At 36.0% G+C, this 21,137-nt stretch overlaps 1 protein-coding gene across 1 annotated transcript in view; it reads right to left on the bottom strand.

Annotated features, from left to right (window-relative positions):
- LOC123662527 (ubiquitin carboxyl-terminal hydrolase puf) overlaps positions 1-21,137 on the bottom strand; it is a 69,926-nt gene that overhangs the window by 20,558 nt on the left and 28,231 nt on the right. The window contains exons 26-42 of the mRNA XM_045597370.1: positions 20,851-20,985; positions 19,957-20,068; positions 19,585-19,799; positions 19,329-19,497; positions 18,904-19,130; positions 18,116-18,319; positions 17,531-17,703; positions 16,756-16,922; positions 16,175-16,265; positions 15,603-15,780; positions 15,145-15,282; positions 14,680-14,825; positions 13,892-14,018; positions 13,084-13,194; positions 12,554-12,630; positions 12,114-12,219; positions 9,541-9,699 (exon numbers count right to left, since the gene is read on the bottom strand). Coding sequence (XP_045453326.1) covers positions 9,541-9,699; positions 12,114-12,219; positions 12,554-12,630; positions 13,084-13,194; positions 13,892-14,018; positions 14,680-14,825; positions 15,145-15,282; positions 15,603-15,780; positions 16,175-16,265; positions 16,756-16,922; positions 17,531-17,703; positions 18,116-18,319; positions 18,904-19,130; positions 19,329-19,497; positions 19,585-19,799; positions 19,957-20,068; positions 20,851-20,985 — 2,535 coding nt within the window. The remainder of the gene's footprint in view (positions 1-9,540; positions 9,700-12,113; positions 12,220-12,553; positions 12,631-13,083; positions 13,195-13,891; positions 14,019-14,679; positions 14,826-15,144; positions 15,283-15,602; positions 15,781-16,174; positions 16,266-16,755; positions 16,923-17,530; positions 17,704-18,115; positions 18,320-18,903; positions 19,131-19,328; positions 19,498-19,584; positions 19,800-19,956; positions 20,069-20,850; positions 20,986-21,137) is intronic.

Here is a 21,137-nt window from a genome sequence, read left to right as displayed (position 1 = left end):
CGCTCAAAATATTTCACATCCTAATTCTAAAACTATTAATATCTAAGTCGAACAAGATAAATATTGACCTAGAGTTGTTAGATCCTTCTACTTCTCCTAATGATAACCCTTCTGAAGAAACTGAAAGTGACAAAAATATCAAACGCAGACTTTTCTATATTCCTGAAAAGAGCTAATAAAAATATACAATATGATACTAAAATAATTGAACATAATGAATCGGTACTCAAATCTCAATGCAAAATAATTTTAGTTCCAACATCTATCGACTTAGACGAGTCAAATCCTTACGTTCAAGATATCTTAAATAGTATTGAAAAAACAAATGAAGTAATGTATTGCGAGAAACAGATTTATTCCTCTAATAAGTTACAATATAAAAATAAAGATACTTACCTGATTTATACGAAAGTTACCCATTTTAATGAAATTCTAGTATCTTATATTATTATTACTTATCCAGAAATTTTCCAAACTGAAACTAGTAAAAAAATCACATATTAGAAGAGAATGGTAATAACATCAATGAAATTGGAATATCTGATTTTAAAAACCCATTTGAAAGTAATTCTTTTATAAAAATTTATAACATCCTTACTTACTTATTTCATAATAATAATATGACCATTCACATATACCATGGTCATATAATTTATCCAACTCTTAGTGAAATAAAGAAGATTTTACGAGAAAATCATGACTTACCAATCGCCGGTCATCTAGGCTCTGTCAGAATGTTTAAAAGAATACAAGAAAGATATTATTGGAAAGGTAAGAGGCAAGATGTACGGAATTATATTAAAAGTTGTTCTTTATGTCAAAAAAATAAAGCTCTGAGAAAGGTTAATAAAGCTTTAATGCAAATAACTACTACCTTCAATAGCCCCTTCCAAAGAATAGATCTCGATATCGTTGGTCCTCTACCAGAGCATCAGGCACAGCAAAACTTAAGTATATAATGACTCTGCAAGACGATCTCACGAAATACTCTGTAGCGTATCCTCTTCGTAGTTTTTCTGCTGAAGAAACGTGTGACTGTCTTCTACACTTTATAGCATTGTTTGGTATTCCAAAAACTACTTTGACAGACCAGAGAACAAATTTTACTGCCGACCTTTTCAAACAGACATGTTTATTCTTAAAAATAAAGCAGTTGTGGTCAACACCTTATCATCCATAAAAACAAGAGGCGTTAGAAAAGTCACACTCTACTCTTAAGGAATGCCTTAAATCTTAATTAATGAAAACCAAGACAACTGGCCTCGATATGTTTTTACAGCCATGCCAGCCTACAATACCGGTGTACATTGCACAACGCATTAATTACTGTACACCGTATGAATTACTTTTTGGACACAAAGCCTTCATTCCAGATTCAATTTATGATAACGAACCATATATTACTTACCCAGACTATGTTAAAATGCTCCAACACCGACTTAAGTTTTCTCGTGAAAAGGCTTTCGAATATATTCAAAGATCTAAAGAATCCTCTAAAACTTATTATGATCATAAATCTAGGAAAATTCAGTATAATGTAGGCGACTATGTTTATCTCAAGAATGATTTACGACTTCGAAAAGCCGTGTCACCTATTTGGAAAGGTCCATTTAAACTTGTTAAAATCCATGGAAACAATACTCTATCTTTGTTGATAGACGCCACGTCAAACATCATTTTGACGATATAAATTAACAGAGAACATTGAAACTTCTTCTAGATCTCCTTTGTAATTCTATTTTATTATGTTATACTAGTAACTTTATACAATCATTTATTATTTTATAAGATTAGATCATAAGACTATTATTTCCATTTCATTCCAGTTATATCATTTGCTGGTATCCACACGCGTCAGCAACACCAAGCTTCGTCCACTCGATCTCCTCCAGTCCCGGCATCTATTTTGACTATGTAGGCAAATTGAAAATTTATAATGGCCATCTCAGCCTATTGATGCCGATTAACATTTCAAACATCAAATTGCACATGGAAATCATTTTGTCCGTTTTAGTTACCGTTAGACATCTTTGTCAACAAACAGATGCTCTTGATAATTCGGAATGCTACAATATGCTTAATCCGCAAACCACACGGTACCACGATATCAATAAGCAATATTCCTCTATTCCTCACTTACTGGACGACAAAATAAAACGTGGTGCATGGTTTGGTGGTATGGGTACAATTTTCAAGCAGATTTTTGGTACTTTAGATCAAAATGACGCTGTAAAATATGACGATGCAATAAATACAATACAAAGTAATAAGAAAGAATTAGCTTCATTAGTTAAACAGAATATTCTTGTCACATCGTCGGTAATCTCTTTCTTATAATTATTATCTTCATAAACTTAAAATGAAGATAGTTTTGCAAATTGCAACGACAAGCTTTTTTTATCAATGAAAAATGTGTTTGTTAATTTAAATAAATTCATTTTAACTTCAGAAATAAATTCTATTTTAAGTAATTTATAAACTGCAATCCTTGACTTATCGTTTCAAATACATTTAATAATGTTATTTTCTTTTGTAATATGAACACTCTGCATCCGTCTATCATAACGCCGAGACAATTATTTCAAGAGCTTGTTGATAGCTATAGGCATTTGCCAAACGATATGAAAATGGCGGTAAGTTTAGATTTAAGTTCAAAATACTATGTTATAAATATGTCAAGGTAATTTGTTACTATCTTAATTTTAAGGTTGTATTTGTATTACAAATTCCAGTAGTTGCCCCTCAGTAATTCTATCTATATTATAATATTCCATTGCCCGTGCCTTATGACTCAGACAAGCCAGACTCTTTCACCATGATAATACCGGAGAATAAATCATACTAAAGATAAACTTCAATACACCCGTATTGACCCTCTTGATGGACCTAAAAACTACAATTTCCAGAGTTTTATATGTAATATTATGAACGTCTTCTCGGTAAACGCCAAACCGTCATGTGAAAGTGAAATACTCTCCAAAATGATAACTACTAGTGCAGTGTAAAACAAAATTTCTAACTGGCAATTTGGACATTTGGAAACCACTAACAAATAATCGATGGTTATTCGTGTAATCTTTACCTACCAAACTGTCTATAGACTGCGTTAATTCTGAGTAGGTGGAAAAAAATAAGAGTGTCGGTATAGTTACGCTAACTAAATATTGTACAGCTTATTGTAAGAATACGAAATAGGCGTGACGAAAGATTTTGAAAATCTCCTCCGTAATGAGGGTCCACATTTACTATTTACGAAAAAAACTTTATTTCGGTAATAAACCTAAGTTTAAGGAAGTTTAAAACTATTTTTCTAATATGTTTTCATAGAGTGCCCCAAAACGACTGCAGGTGTCATGGCGTCGGCTCTAACATCACGCTTAGATAAACATATCGGGCGTGTTCCACCTAAGGCCCACAACGCCATCGACCACCGCTGAAAAGGAAAACCGCTCAGGTGAAACGGTAGAATGGGCGCGGCGAGCGTTGCGGACGCTTAGTAAAACGCGGCCGTGAATGCGAGTATTGACATCTGACAGCGGTGTTTAACTAAGCTTGACGTCTTGCGCTGTAATTTGTGTTTCAATCAAAATGGCCGAATGCAGTATTTTAATCTTTTATTTTATTGAAAATTATAATAATCTTATTTTTTTATACTTTTAAATAAAACCAAATCATTATTTTGATTTTTTTAAAATATGAGTGTTTCCCTAAAATCATTAAATTGACGATTTTTTGATACTGTCGTCATGCCTATTGTATGCAAATAATAATGTTTAAAAAAATGTTTTAAATATTAGTTCACCATTAACGAGTTTCTCTAGTTTTTAATTAATGACACATGTTGTAAATTAAATAAATATAAACCTTTGATAATGTGCCTCCTATTAACTTGCAAAATGCAGATTCAGAAAATTTTAACTTTAACTATAACAAAATAATGAATTCAATTATTAGTGATTTCAATAAATTAAAAAATTAACCGCATATTAACATACAGCATTATATATGAAGAAGCAGTGTATACTTTGCCATTTACTTACGGTCTGTTGAATATGTTATCTATGGTTCAACTACCCTATACTAAATGACGGTAGTAGAAAATCCAGCTACGACGCGTTTAGCCGTTTTACTTTGAACGTCATAGCGGTGTGTACTTTCGCCGCGTGCGGTCGAAATCCAAAAATATTATAATATAATCCGCCGAATATTTCGAAAAATAATTTCACAAAGCGTTAGCTTAATTAATATTGAATCAATATCTATCTGTATTTTCGTGTTCGTTCGGGTTTTGATACCGCGAGAGTGAACCGTCATGAATCGCTCGCCTGGTGAGGTCGATGAAAATTTAGAGGCAAACCAGCCTATCGAACCCAATTCGCCGATCGAGAGGGACGTAAGGCAAAGAAAAGGGGACTCTTCCAGCTCCAACAATTCTTCAACCAGCAAGTCAGAACAGGAGGGCCCTCCGCGCAAGAAATCGAAAAAGACGCTCAGGTAACGGTCAATCCCCAGATCGACTCGTTATACGAACAAGTCTTCTTACTAATTTTATTATGCATCAACAATATACGTTATCTACAAATACGAATATACCCGCAAAATCTACTGACGTGATTGAGCAACCTAAAAAGAGTAATGGCGATTTCTTGTCTAATCATTGTACTAGGTACACCAAAATCTTAAGATTTAGGTATTTGTAAATCAAATTGCGATAAGAAAAAAGTGCTTAAACCAGCTGATGAACAGCGTTTAAGCCAACTAATAAAACTACCACATTTTAATTTGTCCACATGGCAACATATTCGATATAAGAAAGCATTAGCAGACATGTTTACGTTCCCAGGCTTTTGTAACTTAAAAATTAATGACAAAATATGTTGCTTAAAGGCAAGGATTTCTTGGCCTCAACAGAGGAAATTATGGCGGCAATTACTAATGCTTTACTGTACAAAAGGCAACTACTATAATCAGGCCTACAAGAAATTATTAATTGGTCTCACAATAATCCTACAGAACTTACTTTTGATAACCTTTTTAATAAAATAAACGAAATGTTCGGTACTATGTCACCATCTTATAAATTATCTGAACAAACATTACAAATTGTCTGTGGCAAACAAGCTGAATGCATAGAAACTAGGCGTAAAAGATTGATTAATGAAATTTCTGATAAAAATATTCAAGCCACTCTTATTATTAAAAATTGAAAATTGGCGGTGGGGTTCCCAAATAAAGGAGTGGTCTACCCAAGAGAGGGAGCTGCTAAAAAACAACTGGCGCCAATCTTCTTTAGCAACATACCTTCCTACTATTAAGAGATGGTTAAAGTGGTGTAACAATTCGCAAGTTAACCCAAAAATCACCTAATCCTACTGACATCGCGAAATTTTTAATTTATCTTTTCCTAAATGAAAACTTATCTTATAGTACTAGCTGACTCGGCAAACTTTGTCTTGCTGCTTAAAGCTATTTAAAAATAAGGGTTGGTGGTAGTAGGGTGAAAATTTTAAGGTTGTATGTATTTTTAACCGACTTCCAAAAAAGGAGGAGGTTCTCAAGTCGACTGTATTTTTTTTCTTTTTTTAACCGACTTCCAAAAAAGGAGGAGGTTCTCAATTCGACTGTATTTTTTTTTTGTATGTTACATCAGAACTTTTGACCGGGTGGACCGATTTCGACAAATTTTTTTTAATCGAAGGTGGTGTGTGTCAATTGGTCCCATTTAAATTTATTTGAGATCTAACAACTACTTTTCGAGTTATATCTAATAATGCGTTTTTACTTGACGCTTTTTTCGTCGACCTATGTTGTATTATACCGCATAACTTTCTACTGGTTGTAACGATTTTTTATAATTCTTTTTTTGTTAGAAAGGGGATATCCCTAGTTTGGTACCATGATAAGGAACCAGCATCTGATGATGAGATACCAGAGAAATCGAGGGAAACTCTTGAAAATCCGCAATAACTTTTTACTGGGTGTACCGATTTTGATAATTTTTAATTTAATCGAAAGCTGATGTTTATCATGTGGTCACATATAAATTTTATCGAGATCTGATAACTACTTTTTGAGTAATCTTTGATAACGCGTAGTTACTTGACTATTTTTTCGTCGATCTACGTTGTATTACTCTTCGATGTAATTGAAGTCGGTTTTTTTTCGTTTAAGAGCAAACACAATTATTCAACACCAAATCATAATAAAATAAAAAATAAATAATTAATCTAAAAATTTAAAAAAAAAAATTAAGGGTGGACTACCCTTAACAATTATGGGTATGAAAAATAGATGTTGTTCGATTCTCAGACCTACCCAATATGCACACAAAATTTCATTAGAATCGGTCAAGCCGTTTCGGAGGAGTTTGACTACAAACACCGCGACACAAGAATTTTATATATTAGGTTTTAGTCCACAAATCTGCTATATTAACTTTCTGTAGTCCTTACGTTTACCACCATAACCATTTACAAGCTTCATTATCAAACATACCCTTAAGGCAATTGGAGTAGCTAAGCCAAAATTAGTTAGACCGTTAATTACCTGGGACCCAAGAATTGTTCTAGAGTGGCTTTCAGCTAATCAACCTAGACACGCTCTTTGAAATATCGCGTTGAACAGCAACAGTGTTGTTACTAGTATCTGGTCGTAGAGTCCACGACCTTACCTTGCTGCGAATTTCCAAAGACAACTATCTTGGTATAGTTCGCGTCATGTAAAAAAAACGCTGAAGAAAAATGGAGGGGTTGCGTTTGCGCATGGGTATACTCACGCACAAAAGTACTACTGTTTTATTTTTTAATTAGGCTTTCACTCGCGGCTTCCTATAATGGTTATTGGTAGATACATTAAAAATAATAGAAATACCAGTGCGAATAATTAGGACTAAATAAGTATAATAATTATCACTTTACAAAATTACATTTTTTTTTAAACAAAAGCAATAACAAATTTTTTAGTTATTGAAATGTCGTATTCAAAAATATTAATTATCTGTACTCTCGATATTCGTATTTTAATAGTTTTTATGTGTTTAAAATGATAAATTGATATATTTTTTTTAGTGTAATAAATAGTAAATGGAGTTTTACAAGTGTCCGTATGTTTATGTGTTGTGAAAGTGAGTGATAAATGCGGAAAAAACGTGAATTATGATTGACAGTGGTTTGTTTACCAAATAAGACTGTTCCAAAAAATGGACAGTACGAAAAAGTTTTTTTATGAGTTGACGACATTGTAAATCACCTTTGCGCATTTTGATAGCCAGCGTTCTTTTTACGTGACGCGAATTATATATTATAAATAATTTTTCTCACTTCTCTATGTAAAACTATTTCGTAATTTAAAACTTTTGTGCACGATAGTATTTTGAGTCGATGTCGGACTGTCCAACCACACCGGCAAGCATGCGACACGTGATAAACACGCCCGCCCCCTACCCCATACCACCAAATAGACCGATAAATCGCTTCTGCGCAGCTTCAAGGCCAGCGTTCTTTTTACATGACGCGAACTATAATGGGCAAAACATCTATTTAATACCCGCATTTAGGTTAAAAACTGACCGACATGACTATCGCCAATCGGCTTGGAAGCTCTCTAAACACCCTGATAAAAGAACATCTGTCCAGTTCGTTTAGTTAGGTGCTTAATAGAAGGTCCAGTAGAGGCTTAGTAGAAGTCCAATTTCGTTTAGGTAGGTGCTTAAAAGAGGAAATCGCATTGACAGAAGGATAGAGAGAGGCAAAGTTCGTAGCGAAAAGATTACAAATATCCATCGCATCGGTGACAGTGCTATTGTTGAGGGTCATACAGCTTGAGTACAAATGAATGTTGAGTCTTTTTGATTTCACATGTGACCATTAAAACTTTGGATTTTATTTTAAGCTACTCTCAAGTTTTGCAATGTAGTTATTATAGCAGTAGCCTTGGAGCCTCAAGCATCTATTGCGAAGTAACTGAAAACTCAAGATGTCGCGTGGGGTCCCGAATTTTTTTACTTTTACATGTATTTTTCTCCAGATTTAAATTCAAAAACAAATAAGCAGTCAAAGAGTCGACGCGTTGTTTTTTTGTGCTTAAACCTAAGAGCCATTTCACAAAAATCGGTAACAATCCGCGAAATTGTAATATTTTGACGTCGGTAATCTCAGTATTGGATGCAATAGTATTATTTATATTTCTGAAATATAATAGAGCAACCTTTGTTGTAGTAACATAATGAATTAGAAATTTGATTTTTATTGTATGTACAAAATTATTAACCTTTTCATCAGCCGCTTCACTGGGTAGACGGTCGAAATGTATACTTTGAAGTACTATTTTTCTATAACCTCTACCTTAAAACTGTATAAAAAAAAATATGGTGATATATGGAATATGTTTTTGTTGATACATAATGCAGATTTTTTTTCCATTTGTATCTCTGTTAATCCGTAATAAACTTTAAAGTTACAAATATTTTCCAAATAAGTAAGTTTCCAAATAAGAAAACTACCAACCAAAGTAAACTTACATTATTTAGGAACATTAAAAAAATAGTTAAAATATTTAATTATTTTGTATTAAAAATAAAAAGTAAATCAGTCGACCGCCAGCGCTCTCAGAGGTAAGATCCACGCCAAATTTTGCGCAGCGGTCTCTTTCGCTCATATGCGCCAAGCGACTGCTGTTATAGTGTGATAAGCATTGCATTTGATACTTTCATAAAAATAAAAAAAAATGCGAAAATTACTGTAAAATAATAAAATGATAATTTCTGTAAGCAAATGTATATTTAATTTTTTTTTCTTACATTATTAATGCATATAGGCATTTAACTCTGTTTGTCTTGTTATTTTTAGTAAATATGTATATGTTTGTCGGTGTCATTAAATTTATAAAAAAATTAAAGCCGGCAAAATTTGATGGTCTACTTGCATCCAAGTCAATGCAACTCACATTCACACTCAGATTTTCCGGAGCATAATAAAATGCAATTTTATTTATATCGTAAATATTCGATTCATTCGAAACTTAAAAACTAAATCAATTCAAAAAAAATGTTTTATAAAATTGATTTTTATTTTTATTTCAAATTTATTGACTGTTGTTAAATAACATACTTGAAATTTTTAACAAATTAATTATGTAAAAAACTAGTAGTTATTAATTTTTACTATACATTAGAAAAAGATCAAGATGGTTTTTTGGTTGTCACACTATACGAAGTAGAACAAAGATCGCGCGGCTCGTACGACTCGCGCGATGCGACCAAATTTACTTAAACCTGCAGAGCGAAAAATTGTGAAATGGCTCTTAACAAACGATAAATAACCCTTATCGTTGTAAGCACAAACAGTAACATAAAAACGTTAATGTACATTTTTATTTATACTACTCTTTTAGTTAAACATTAAAAATTATAATAAACATAAAAATAATTTTAGGAGGTAGAATAATAAAAATATAGTATGTTATGTGTTAACTAATTCAAAAGAAAAAAAGTCTAAATTTCAACATTATCCATTATTATATATTTGTATTCAGTGAATGTACCGTATTCGAGTTCTGGCCGAGATAAAAGTTAACCATGGAAGAGATCGCGTTGACCCGCAACATGAACTTGCCCTCCTCCTCGCCCATCTTGCTGAACTCGTACAACAAGCTGAAGTACTCCGTCAAGTGACGCAAATGGGAACGCGCGCCGCTCTCCATCTGAAACGTTCAAATATAATAAAACTGTTTATTAACACGTTCAGCTGTTCCTAAGGTAGTTAACTTGATGCATAACTAACTGATAACTGGCAACTGATATGCCGTAGCGTGCATTCCATATAGGCAGAAAGGCACTGTCTACCTTGTCATGTTACTAAAAATGATATATAAAACATGAACATTACATATTTTTGGAAAAGAAATAAACCATAATTCAATTTAAGTCCGCTCCAATTTCAAAAACCCGCCGTCATATATGCGATATCAGCGTCTCGCTCGAATCAACGACGGGCCTTTTATGAAACCTCTGCCTAAAATCGCTAACAAAATGTTAGCATTGACAGTAAAGCAATCCTACAATTTTATAATGTCGCGCGTCATATGGAAATGGATGATGGACAAAGTATTGTGTTTTTAATAGACTTGGGTAACTCATGAGTGAGTGATACAAATGAAACATATCTTTTCAAGTGAGCTAGTCTCTCATCAGCTCACTTACGTTTCAAATATATCTCCAGCTCACTAGTCTAAGATTCATTTTCGAGAGACTGACGTACTGAGCGGGAGTAAACGAGACTGAGCTAGTGAGCAACTCGATCGGACGATGGCGTTTATCATGCGAAAGAGAGAGATAGTTAGTTATGGCTCTGTATCTTTTCGATTCATATTTCACAAGGTCATAGACTCAATCGTTTTGCTTTGAACAAGCGAAAAAGCATTTTTTTACCACCAAATAAGGTTGCATTTTGGTTGAATTATAAAATTATTTCACTGAGCTAAATGAGCTGAAGAGCTAAATGAGTGATATATATCCTAAGATCAAAATGATATATATCTCTCTTTTCTTTTCAGTGATATAAACTTCGCATGGCTAGTTTTTAACATTGGTCGGTTTAACAACGTGAGTAGGCACAGCCTAAGAATAACCTGTCAAATCAAATTGTCTTGAATTCGATACCGTTTTTACCAATAATTATGATTTTTGACATGGTCGCATAATCGCAACATTCCACAAAGTAATTTCGTAATAGTATTACCAATAATTATGATTTTTGACACGATCGCATAATCGCTACATTCCACAGAGTAATTTCGTAATAGTAGTAATTCGCATTGAATTTTTCGTTTGTGCATTCTTGTTACAAGTGAAAATATTAATATAGTGATGAATAAGTTTACTTGTGACATATGTAACGGAGATGTGTGTTTGATGAAAGTAAATAGTGCGTCTAAATTCGACACGTTCGATTTATCAGAGTGCCGTCCTTATGAGGTCACTTTACCTATCCAGTACCTAACTGATTTGTTTGATAAGTATCAGTTGGTTGCTGTACGTGTATTTGTATGCCTGCATTATAATTAGTATAAATGCACTTTACGTGTCCAATAATTTACTTGTCAGTTCTTGAAATTATCTAAAAGCCTCTATTCCTGACAAAATTGAAATAAATTAGGAAAAAATTGTGAGAAAGTAGGTGCAGTGTGGCTGTTCATATTTTTTTTGACTGCCTACCCTGTCTAAAAACTTTATGCACGCTACTGCTGATATGATATTTTTTTTTTCTTTTAGTTCATCATTACAGCCTATACAGTCCACTGCTGGACATAGGCCTCCACAAGTTGACGCCAAAAACAACGTGAACTCATGTGTTTTGCCCATAGTCACTACGCTGGGCAGGCGGGTTGGTGACCGCAGTACTGGCTTTGTCGCACCGAAGACGCTGCTGCCCGTCTTCGGCCTGTGTATTTCAAAGCCAGCAGTTGGATGGTTATCCCGCCATCGGTCGGCTTCTTATGTTCCAAGGTTCTTCTTTTAGTTAAATACACATAATACATTTATTAATCTTACACTCAAAGCAGTAGATCGAACCCACAACCCTGATGCGGAAAGCAAGATCAAACGAGCTAGTAAAAAGCTAGCAATATGTTTTATACATCACAAAAGTGTAGTAAAAAAAATTGCTTGTATGAAATTTACACACGGCAGAAGTGAAAGTTCTAAAAAGTCGTAGGAAGGTAGGCCTAGGTTACTGTTCAAAAGGCGTAAGCGACGAGTTTTGCGTGGCGATTACCTTTTTCACGAGACCGTGATTATCGTCAATAGAAAAACCTCAAAAATAACAGTATTTCTCCACTATTTAATGGATGTTATATATACATATAAACCTTCCTCTTCAATCACTCTATCTATTAAAAAAACCGCATCAAAACCCGTTGCGTAGTTTTAAAGATTTAAGCATACATAGGGACAGAGAAAGCGACTTTGTTTTATACTATGTAGTGATGTTTTTCTTTATCTTGAAGATTTTTTTCGTTTTATCGAGTTTCAAATCACAACGGTTCTAAAGAAGCTTCACTTAACAAAAAAAAATTCTATTTCTTTTTCTCTCAAACCATATAAAAAATAAACTCACCAAAGACAATAACATCCTTATAAACCTAGTAACACAACTCGCTTCTCCTAATCTACTATTATCTTCGTCCTCCGTGCCCCGAAGGTACAAGGCACAATGACTAGATCTGAAAATATTAAAAAAAAAATTACAATATGTCGTCTTAAATTGTAAAATTTGTATAATTTTTTTAATAAAACTGGGTCGGAAAACAAGCGTACGGCACCTAATGGTAAGCGTGTTGCCGACCTTATCACCAATTCCTCCCAGGCGCTTCTCTGGCCTTGACCTTACTCACCACAAGAACACAACACTGTTTAAGAACAGTATGATTTAGCTGTGATTTTCTGTAAGGTCGAGGTACTTCCCCAGTTGGACTGCTCCAGATTTTGAGCAATTTTCTTACTGTGCCCCACCTCAATTATTAAAAAAAAGTGTTATAATATAGTAATAATATTTACCTTAGCCTTTGTATAACATGCATGCAAAGCCTCTGGAACATTTGTCTGACCATTTGATTTGGACATTTTATTAGTACCTGAAAGAAGTAAAAAGTGTTATAAAATTTTAATTAAAAAAAAAAAGCGTTTGAAAATGCATTTATTTTACTTGTAATTATCATCTAATAAAATAAAATTCAAATTATATTTCTAATAAGCTTTACTTCAATGATTTGTAACCAATGTTCAGAAATTTCGACCTAAAAAGCCTTCAGCCTAAGCCTTCAGCCTCCACTGCTGAACTTAGGCCTCCACAAGTTCGCGCCAAAAATGGAATGAACTCATGTGTGCTGCCCAAAGTCACCACGCTAGGCAAGCGGGTTGGTGACCGCAAGGCTTAGCTTTGTCGCATTGATTATTACCTTTATCCCTTAATCGTCTCTTACGACAACCACGGGAACAGAGGGGGTGGCTATATTCTTTACTGCCGTAATCACACAGCAGATAGAGTAAAAAAAAATATACGTTTATACACAATATAATATATTTACCTGCATCGGCCACCATGTGTCATCAGCCATGTGACCAAGGAACCATTCGGAGGCAGCCGCGGAAGCGTTGAATTGTTTAGTCACTAGCTCCACCCACGACACCATCGTAGGCTATTAATTTTAAAGATGTTGGATTAAACGCATTTAGAATACAAAATCAAAGGACGTTTTACACATTAACACTAGTACTTTAATCGTTTGAAATGGATATAATGTATCGCTTCATAATTATCTTCGTAATATCCCACTACTGGGTATAGGCCTCTTTCCCCATGTAGGAGAAGGATCAGAGCTTAATCCACCACGCTGCTCCAATGCGGGTTGGCGGATATATTCCCAACTACGAGTAACGATCGCTATCAAGTGTACATGATAACAACCGGGACAGACGGTTTAACGTGCTCTCCGAGGCACGGTGGGGAGACCCACAAGGACTGCACAAACACTCAGACCACAGCAAACACCTGTAGGGCCAATACAAATGTTTTTCATGTGCGGGGATCGAACCCGCAACAGCCAACGCAACAGGTACAATCCATGGCTGTAACCGTTGCGCCAACGCGGTGTCATGGATATAATGTATATTAAAGTAAAGCAGAAATGTTATTTATCTTTATCTGCGATTTTGTTTTAGATTTACCAGCCTCGTTGCGACAAGATTGCAGTATTGGCATTATTTTGAAACCGCAAAAGTTTAGTACCGATAGAAGTATTCTATCCAGTAGTCAATCAAGGCTGTCAAATTGGCTGTAAAAAAGGCTTGTAAAAATTATAGATTGAGATATACTCCAGGAGAAAAATAATTAACCTTTTCCTTAGCATGTATGAATGTCTCAATAAAGAAGGACGTGGAGAGCCGCGCGGCGACCTCGGTGATCTCCGGCCGCAGCGTGAGCAGCGACTGCGGCACCGAACTACACATCTGACCCATGAACCTGCTCGGACAGATAACACTATTAGCAATTTTTTTTTTTATTTAAAATTTCAAAACGTAGAACAGTAGCGAATCTCATTATTCCTTTAAGAATATAATTTTAGTTAAATTTGAAATTTTACTTAGCTTCTCTTTAGGTAAAAGACAATTATGACAATACTTAATAATTCTGGATTTTTTTTTCACATTATTTACTCGAGTTTTTAGAAGGGTAGATTTACTATTCAGAGGCAAGCCCTTACGAAAACTTTTAGTGAAATATCTTAAACGTATGTCTACGTATATTATACGGAATCAATAGATTTCTATATAATACTAGCTGACCTGGCGAATTTCGTATCACCTTATTTTTTTCTGAAATATAATAATAACATAATATATCAAAATAAAATATAGCATATCTTTTAAGTTGGATCGAACTGCTCATGGTGTGCGTATTTTAATATAATCGGTTAAGTGGTTTAGGAGTCCATTGAGGACAAACATTGTGACACGAGATTTATATATATTAAGATAATATAAGGACACTTAAAAATTTGTTCTTAAAATTTTTAATAAACCGATTTTCATGAAACCCAACATGTTTGTTTACGTAGAGCCACGGGACGGGTTATAATAACAGCTCCGTATGCATATCTGGGGTGCGCCTCGCGCCGACTCACGTGAAGTAGGCGTGCTGGAAGATATTCTTGTCGTGCAGGAAGTGCATGTTGTCGTCCCAGATCCAGCGCAGCAGCTCGGGCGGCAGGCGCGCGGGCGCCGCCGCGCCGCGCCGCTCGCCCGCCGCGCTGCGCTCGCCGCGCGACGACTGCGGGCAGGAATGTCTCAGGTGGCTGTCACTAAGGCCCTAAGCTTAATGCCCGTTTTATACGTCACTGATACGTATCAGTATTTTTTTTTTTTCAATATAATTATGGTTACCCATACACCTACCGTGTGAACGGGACAGTCAAGTGTTATAATTTTTTACTATTTCCGAAGCTGTCATACTTCTTTTTAGCTCATCCATTACCTAGCTGGAATGTCGTTCGCTCCCTGTTCTCAATGTCTACATTATCATACAATTTTTTTTATATATATATAAAAATGTGCCATTAATTAAACATTTAACAATTTAATTTAATCACCTTTGCCTCCTCCTGGCCGCTATCTGAGCCACGTTGATTCCGCGGTGGACTAAGCTCATAGAACAACATGTAAGCGCTGTTCGTTTTTTCGAAAGAGAAATCCATAAATTTATCGGTAACTGAATCATATGTTTTGCTCTGAAATAAAAAATGAATAGAATTAGTGGCTCATCACAAAACAAACTGTTATATCATTACTAAAATGAACGTCTCGTTATCAAACACACTATAAACCCAATTCCTATATACAAAAAACGATTTGTTATTTTCCCACACAGCACTATGGTTTTTTTTTTCTCTTTCTTTTTTTAAATATGTTACATGCTCTATGCATTACTATTTTATAACACACTACATGCTTTAAATGCAATTTAAAACGTGTAGTGTGTTATTTCTGCATATTATTCCAATGCAATAATGACGGTTGAAATCGACGGTCTCTAAAGCTGAGGACTCACGGTCATCTCGCCCCCGAAGCACTCGGCGGCGATGTGCGCGGGGTCGAAGGGCTTGACCTCGGCGTCGTTGAACAGCAGCCAGCGGTCGGGCAGCTCGTGCTCGCGGTCACGGATGAACGAGTAGTAGTGCCCGCCGTCCGCCGTGCCCGTGTGCACCGTTACGCCGATCAGCTCGTACCTGCACACATTGTAATCTTGTGAGACGGACTTCGGTATATTTAAGAAACGATTCAGTTTTGCAGAAGTCATAGTTATTTTAAAAAAAAAGACAAATAGTAAGCTTTGTTTATATCCTAACAGTCGTTACGACGACGTCTAAAACGCGATCGAGTAACTTCCGAACGTTAATGGAAATCTATCTAATTTCAAATAATATATTTATCGAATACGATAATAACAAAGTAAAACTACACGGAAATATAGTAAATTGTGCCATAGCAATTCAAGAATCAAATAAGTTACAGGTGTTTGATACACTAATATATATTGATAATAATATTTTTGCATTGTTTTTTTAACATAGTTTTAGACAACATGTGTTAGAAAAAATATAATTAAACTCAAATACTTACTCGTAGTGTTCTTCAGTGTCAGAATCATCGTTATCGTTATATGAACTTCCATCACCTTCCTTTTTCAACTCTGCCGATTTCCTTTTTTCTTCTGATAAAAATACAATATTTTAAAGACAATTTTAATAACATTCACACGTTCAAAAGTTTTCCACTTAAATATAACCTAACTGAGAAAAATGATCCAGACGTTATAAGCTGATAATATAAATAATAAATACACAAGTTATACGCAAGCGATAAATAAAAGCTTTGCCCTAAACATCCCTCATTCCAGCATAAGAATCAAGAACATAAGTGTCAAAGAACTACAATAAATATCTGTATGTCCTATACATACATATGTCATGTTGCCTAGCCAATTACGGTAACCACAGTGCTAACCCTTCGACAACCTTCTCAATATAAAATTTAACATGTAGCAATCTAATGACATGTCACTTGCAAATAATTTTACTGTTAGATTGACTTTCATTGGGTTTGATTTCTTACATTAACCTTCCCTTAGACGTTATCTCTCACTCAACTTATAAACTGTACACATATTTACAAAAATATGTAAAAAAAAGTGAATAGTTTACCCTGATATTGAGCCGGCATCAAATGTTTCTCGACGTAGCCAGACATGTCGAGACGCATGGGGAACGAGAAGTGGGTATTGACCTTCTCCTTGAGCATCGTGAGCATGTTGAACGTGTACCGCATCGTGTTGAAGCAAAGAATACGGGGCAGCTTCTTGAAACACGCACTGGAAATAACACAATATTAAGGTGTTACGATGCATATTCGACATTAGAAATAATAAGTGGTAGGTAATGATGGCATATAATTATTACACATACAGTGGAAATTAATGGTAATAAGAACTTTTTGAAGTAAACTTCTTTACACACGCTTGACTTGGGGAGTAAGCTGGTGAATGTGTGACAAGAACGCGAAAACGAAATACGAAAAGTGTGATTGGGCGAGGCGAAGGGAGCAAGAGAGGTGCGAGAACACTTTTTTCTCTCTTTTTCTCATAGCCAGGTACGTTTCGTATATCTAAGACACAGTGCAGGCCTATTGATAGACAAGTTTTACTTTAGTCATGTGATCCAAAGAACAGTTTAATGAAAATTATTATTTTTTTAAATATAGATAGAAAACAGTAATTCTTCAAAGTACCAAATCTGGATACAAAGCTTGATGGAAACTGAGAGCATATGTATTTGCAGATTTGTCAATTTGTTTGTGTATGAATGGTCTTTGAAATCTTGGAACAATCACAACTGTAGCTTCTGTTCTAATCTAAGAATAGTGTTAGAAGGAGTAGGGTTCCTATTCTAGTCTAGGAGCAGCACTGGGAGGGTTAGTTACCGTTTCTCGGCGCGCACTTTGTTGGCGCACTGCGAGCAGGTGTAGCAGTTGTCGCCCTCGAGCGTGTCCTTGACGGTGACCTCGTCCAGGCTCTGGTGCAGGTTGCGCATGTCGGCCACCTGGCAGCGCACCGTGTAGAACTCCTCCAGCGTGCGCGACACGTGCGGGCAATCCTGAGGGTCATGATACTCAATGTTACACAGGCTTCACACTCAACGCCCTCCACTAAAATTTATTAATGTGTTGGAGCAGGACACACACATAATGCACAAGCCAGACGACGGCAAACGTCTATGTTGTCTATAGAAATGTTTGCCATGATATTGTCGGTTCTAGACATGTTACTTATGTTTTACTGCTTTAATATTAATTTTTATTAATTTAATTTAATGAACAAACAATCAGTACGTGATATACCTAATTTTAGCCTATAGAGTCACTATAGTCTATGGTAAATACCAAAAGGCAAAATATTGAGATAGACACGAAAATATAAGATTACTGTTTAAATATTTACTGTTCATATTAAATAGTAAGTACATACTTAATACTACACAAATATCAAAATCGAAAAAAAATACTTACCAATGATACTACATTGTTACTTAGCACGCCACAAAATAGCGTTTTAACTAGCTTTTTTAGTTCAGGAGTCATTTCTTCCAATTTGGAAACAAGATCAATGAAGAATTCTGCCATATCTTTTTGCTCGCCAGTGTTGAGCGGCTGGTGGTCCATCTGGTACACCTTGCAGAAACTCCTCGGATTATATGCTTTGCGTTCACTTTCCTGTAAAAAAAAAGAGGACTTTTAGAAATATAAAAACAGAATAATTATAATTAACTTGTTATAAATGAAAAAAAAAAAACAATCCTATACACGATATAGCGTACGTCCCGTGCACGCAGCTCGTGCACGCATGGCGTGAGTACACTAGTGTGAATAAATAAAAAAAGAGTAATCTCTTCCAGACATTATTCATTGATGACGTACATTTCCTGCTGTACTAAGGTATCTAACGAGCTGCTCTAAATCTGGAGCAGCCTGTCTTGGCAAATACCGCAACCTTACAGAAGGTCACAGCTTAATAATACTGGTCTCAAAGTAGGGTTTTGTTCCTGAAGAGAATAACGTAACCGCAGCTCCGGAGGAGAATTGCAACGTGCTTGCGATGCTTCTGATGTTGCAGGCGTCTATAGGCTACGGTAACCATTAACCATTAGGTGTATGTACCTTATGATTATTATCACCCTACTCGTATATAAAAGAAGGTATAAGGTCAGGGCAGATGAAACGAAATGTTTGAATATAAGTATAATTTCATGTTATTGGTACACTGATATAGACACATTAAGGGAAAGTAATGTACGCACCATGAGGAAGGCGAACATGCGCTGCATCTCGTGCAGCGTGGGCCCGTGGCGGCTGGCGGCGGGGTCGGCGCTCAGCACGGCCGCGCGCGCCGCCGGCATCATGTACAGGTGCTGCATGCACGACGCCATGTAGCACGTGGCGCCCAGGTTGGTCAGCCCCGCGTACCCGCACTCCGACCGCGACTCCTCCGCCGGCCAGTAATCCCACGGGTACGATGACGATGGACCTTTATGAACATAAAACATTATCAAACAAAAAAGATACACTATCGCGGCATATCAAAGTGACCGAATCTTATCAAGTCTGGAAATAAAATAAATTGTATGACATAGACAAAATCAAATCACAATGAAAAAATGTCGCAATATAAAAAGCGACAGTGCGCATTTTAAAAAAAGAAGTCATGAAACGGGTTATAACTTACCAGGTTTGTGATGTTCCATTAGCTTGTGGTGTAGTACCATGTAATTGTCTGGAGCACCGCGTACCAACTCCACTAACAAGTCGTAGGCTGCTGCACGCGACTTCTGTGACTTGCATTTGGGCAGGTTACGTTGGGACGGATTAGGAACATCGAACAGAAACCCAAAGACCTAAAAACCATAAACCCCAAATTTATAAGTGATTAATTGACATGTGTACATAATGGATACAACTGAAATACTGATGTATATACATACCATTTCTAATGTTCTAGTTCCTTGTTCTGAATTTTTAAATCTCAGAGGATGTTTCAATAAGTGGGTTAGCAGACTCAATTGGCCGTACAATCCGTCATCAGGGGTACAGGGGTCAGACTTTTTTTCTATTATTTCGCGTTTTTCTAAAGAACAGCTAATTTGTTCGCATAGTTCATTTAAATCAGGAACGCCACTGTCTTCAGAAACTGCGCCTTCTGAAATAAAAATAAATATTTTTTACAGAACTATTGTAAATGTGTGTGTAAATGTGTGTAAAATGTAATATAACTATTGTATACTAAAAGTAACAATCACATGAAATTTATATAACAAAACGTATGAGATATAAAAAACCATAATCGTCTAAAATACCTTTAAAAAAACCTTCAGGTAGTCCATCTATCAATCTGCACACTAGCCAGAAATAATCTCTACAAGCTGGACCATACGGTTCCTTTCCTTCTTCGGCATGATGATGAACAACCTGTAAATATGTTTTTGATAAAATAAATGTTAGACAATACATTATTTTATAATCAGTTAAATGGTATATTTATTAAACAATTTTTAAAAATTATTTCGATATAAATTAAACGTTCCAGACAAATAATTCACCAAATAGGAAATTCCGTTATTCCCGTCAGGAAGTATGAAATTATCATTACATAGCTAGCATATTAGGGTAAAATTTGAGGCAGTGACGAAGATAGATTATTTCATTGAGGTAGGGCATAGCAATTTATATCTTGCTCAAAATCATGAACAGACCAACTTGTAGTTCAACTTTACAGAAGATTACAGCTATACCGCTTATAAGTAGTCTTTTTTCGTTTCTGTGGTGAGTAAGGCACCAGAGCTCCTGCGGAGATCGGGGGTAGGGTCGGCAACAAGCTTACGATACTTCCGGTGTCATAGGCGTTTATCGTCTACGGTAGCCACTCACCATCAGGTGACTCACACACCACTCACCACTCACCATCACCTCTATTAGTGTATACGATTCAGCCTGTAACATCCCACAGCTGGGCATAGGTCTCTATTTCCATGTAGGAGAAGTATTCGAGCTTATTCCACTACGCTACTCCACTGCGGATAGACGGATATGTTCCCTCCTATTAGTAACGATCGCTATCAGGTATTTATGATAGCAACCGAAAATGACGGCTTACCGTGCTCTCCGAGGCACGGTGGGGAGACCCACAAGGACAGACATTCAGAGCGACTACACGCACCACTACACCAGGGCGGTCGAAGGTCGTGTGTTACCTCGTGGTGGGGGTGCGGGCGCATGTCGGCGGCGCGCGGCAGGTGCTCCAGCAGCAGCTGCAGCAGCGGCGCCAGCGCGCCCGCCTCGCCGCCCGCGCACAGCCGGTACAGCGCGCTGCCCGCCTCGCGCCGCACCTGCGCACGCTCACTCATACACTACATGTGGTACACGACGTGACTTAACTTCTATCCAAATGTACTATGGATTCTTTGATAGAACGTTTGTAAATGAGAATTGTTATATCATTATTTATAACCGACTTCAGAAATGTTTTTTTTTTACATCG

This window comes from Melitaea cinxia, chromosome 18 (genome assembly GCF_905220565.1).
Source record: "Melitaea cinxia chromosome 18, ilMelCinx1.1, whole genome shotgun sequence".
In the NCBI taxonomy this organism is placed as follows: Eukaryota; Metazoa; Arthropoda; class Insecta; order Lepidoptera; family Nymphalidae; genus Melitaea; species Melitaea cinxia.
This window is presented reverse-complemented; position numbering and strand designations above follow the sequence as displayed.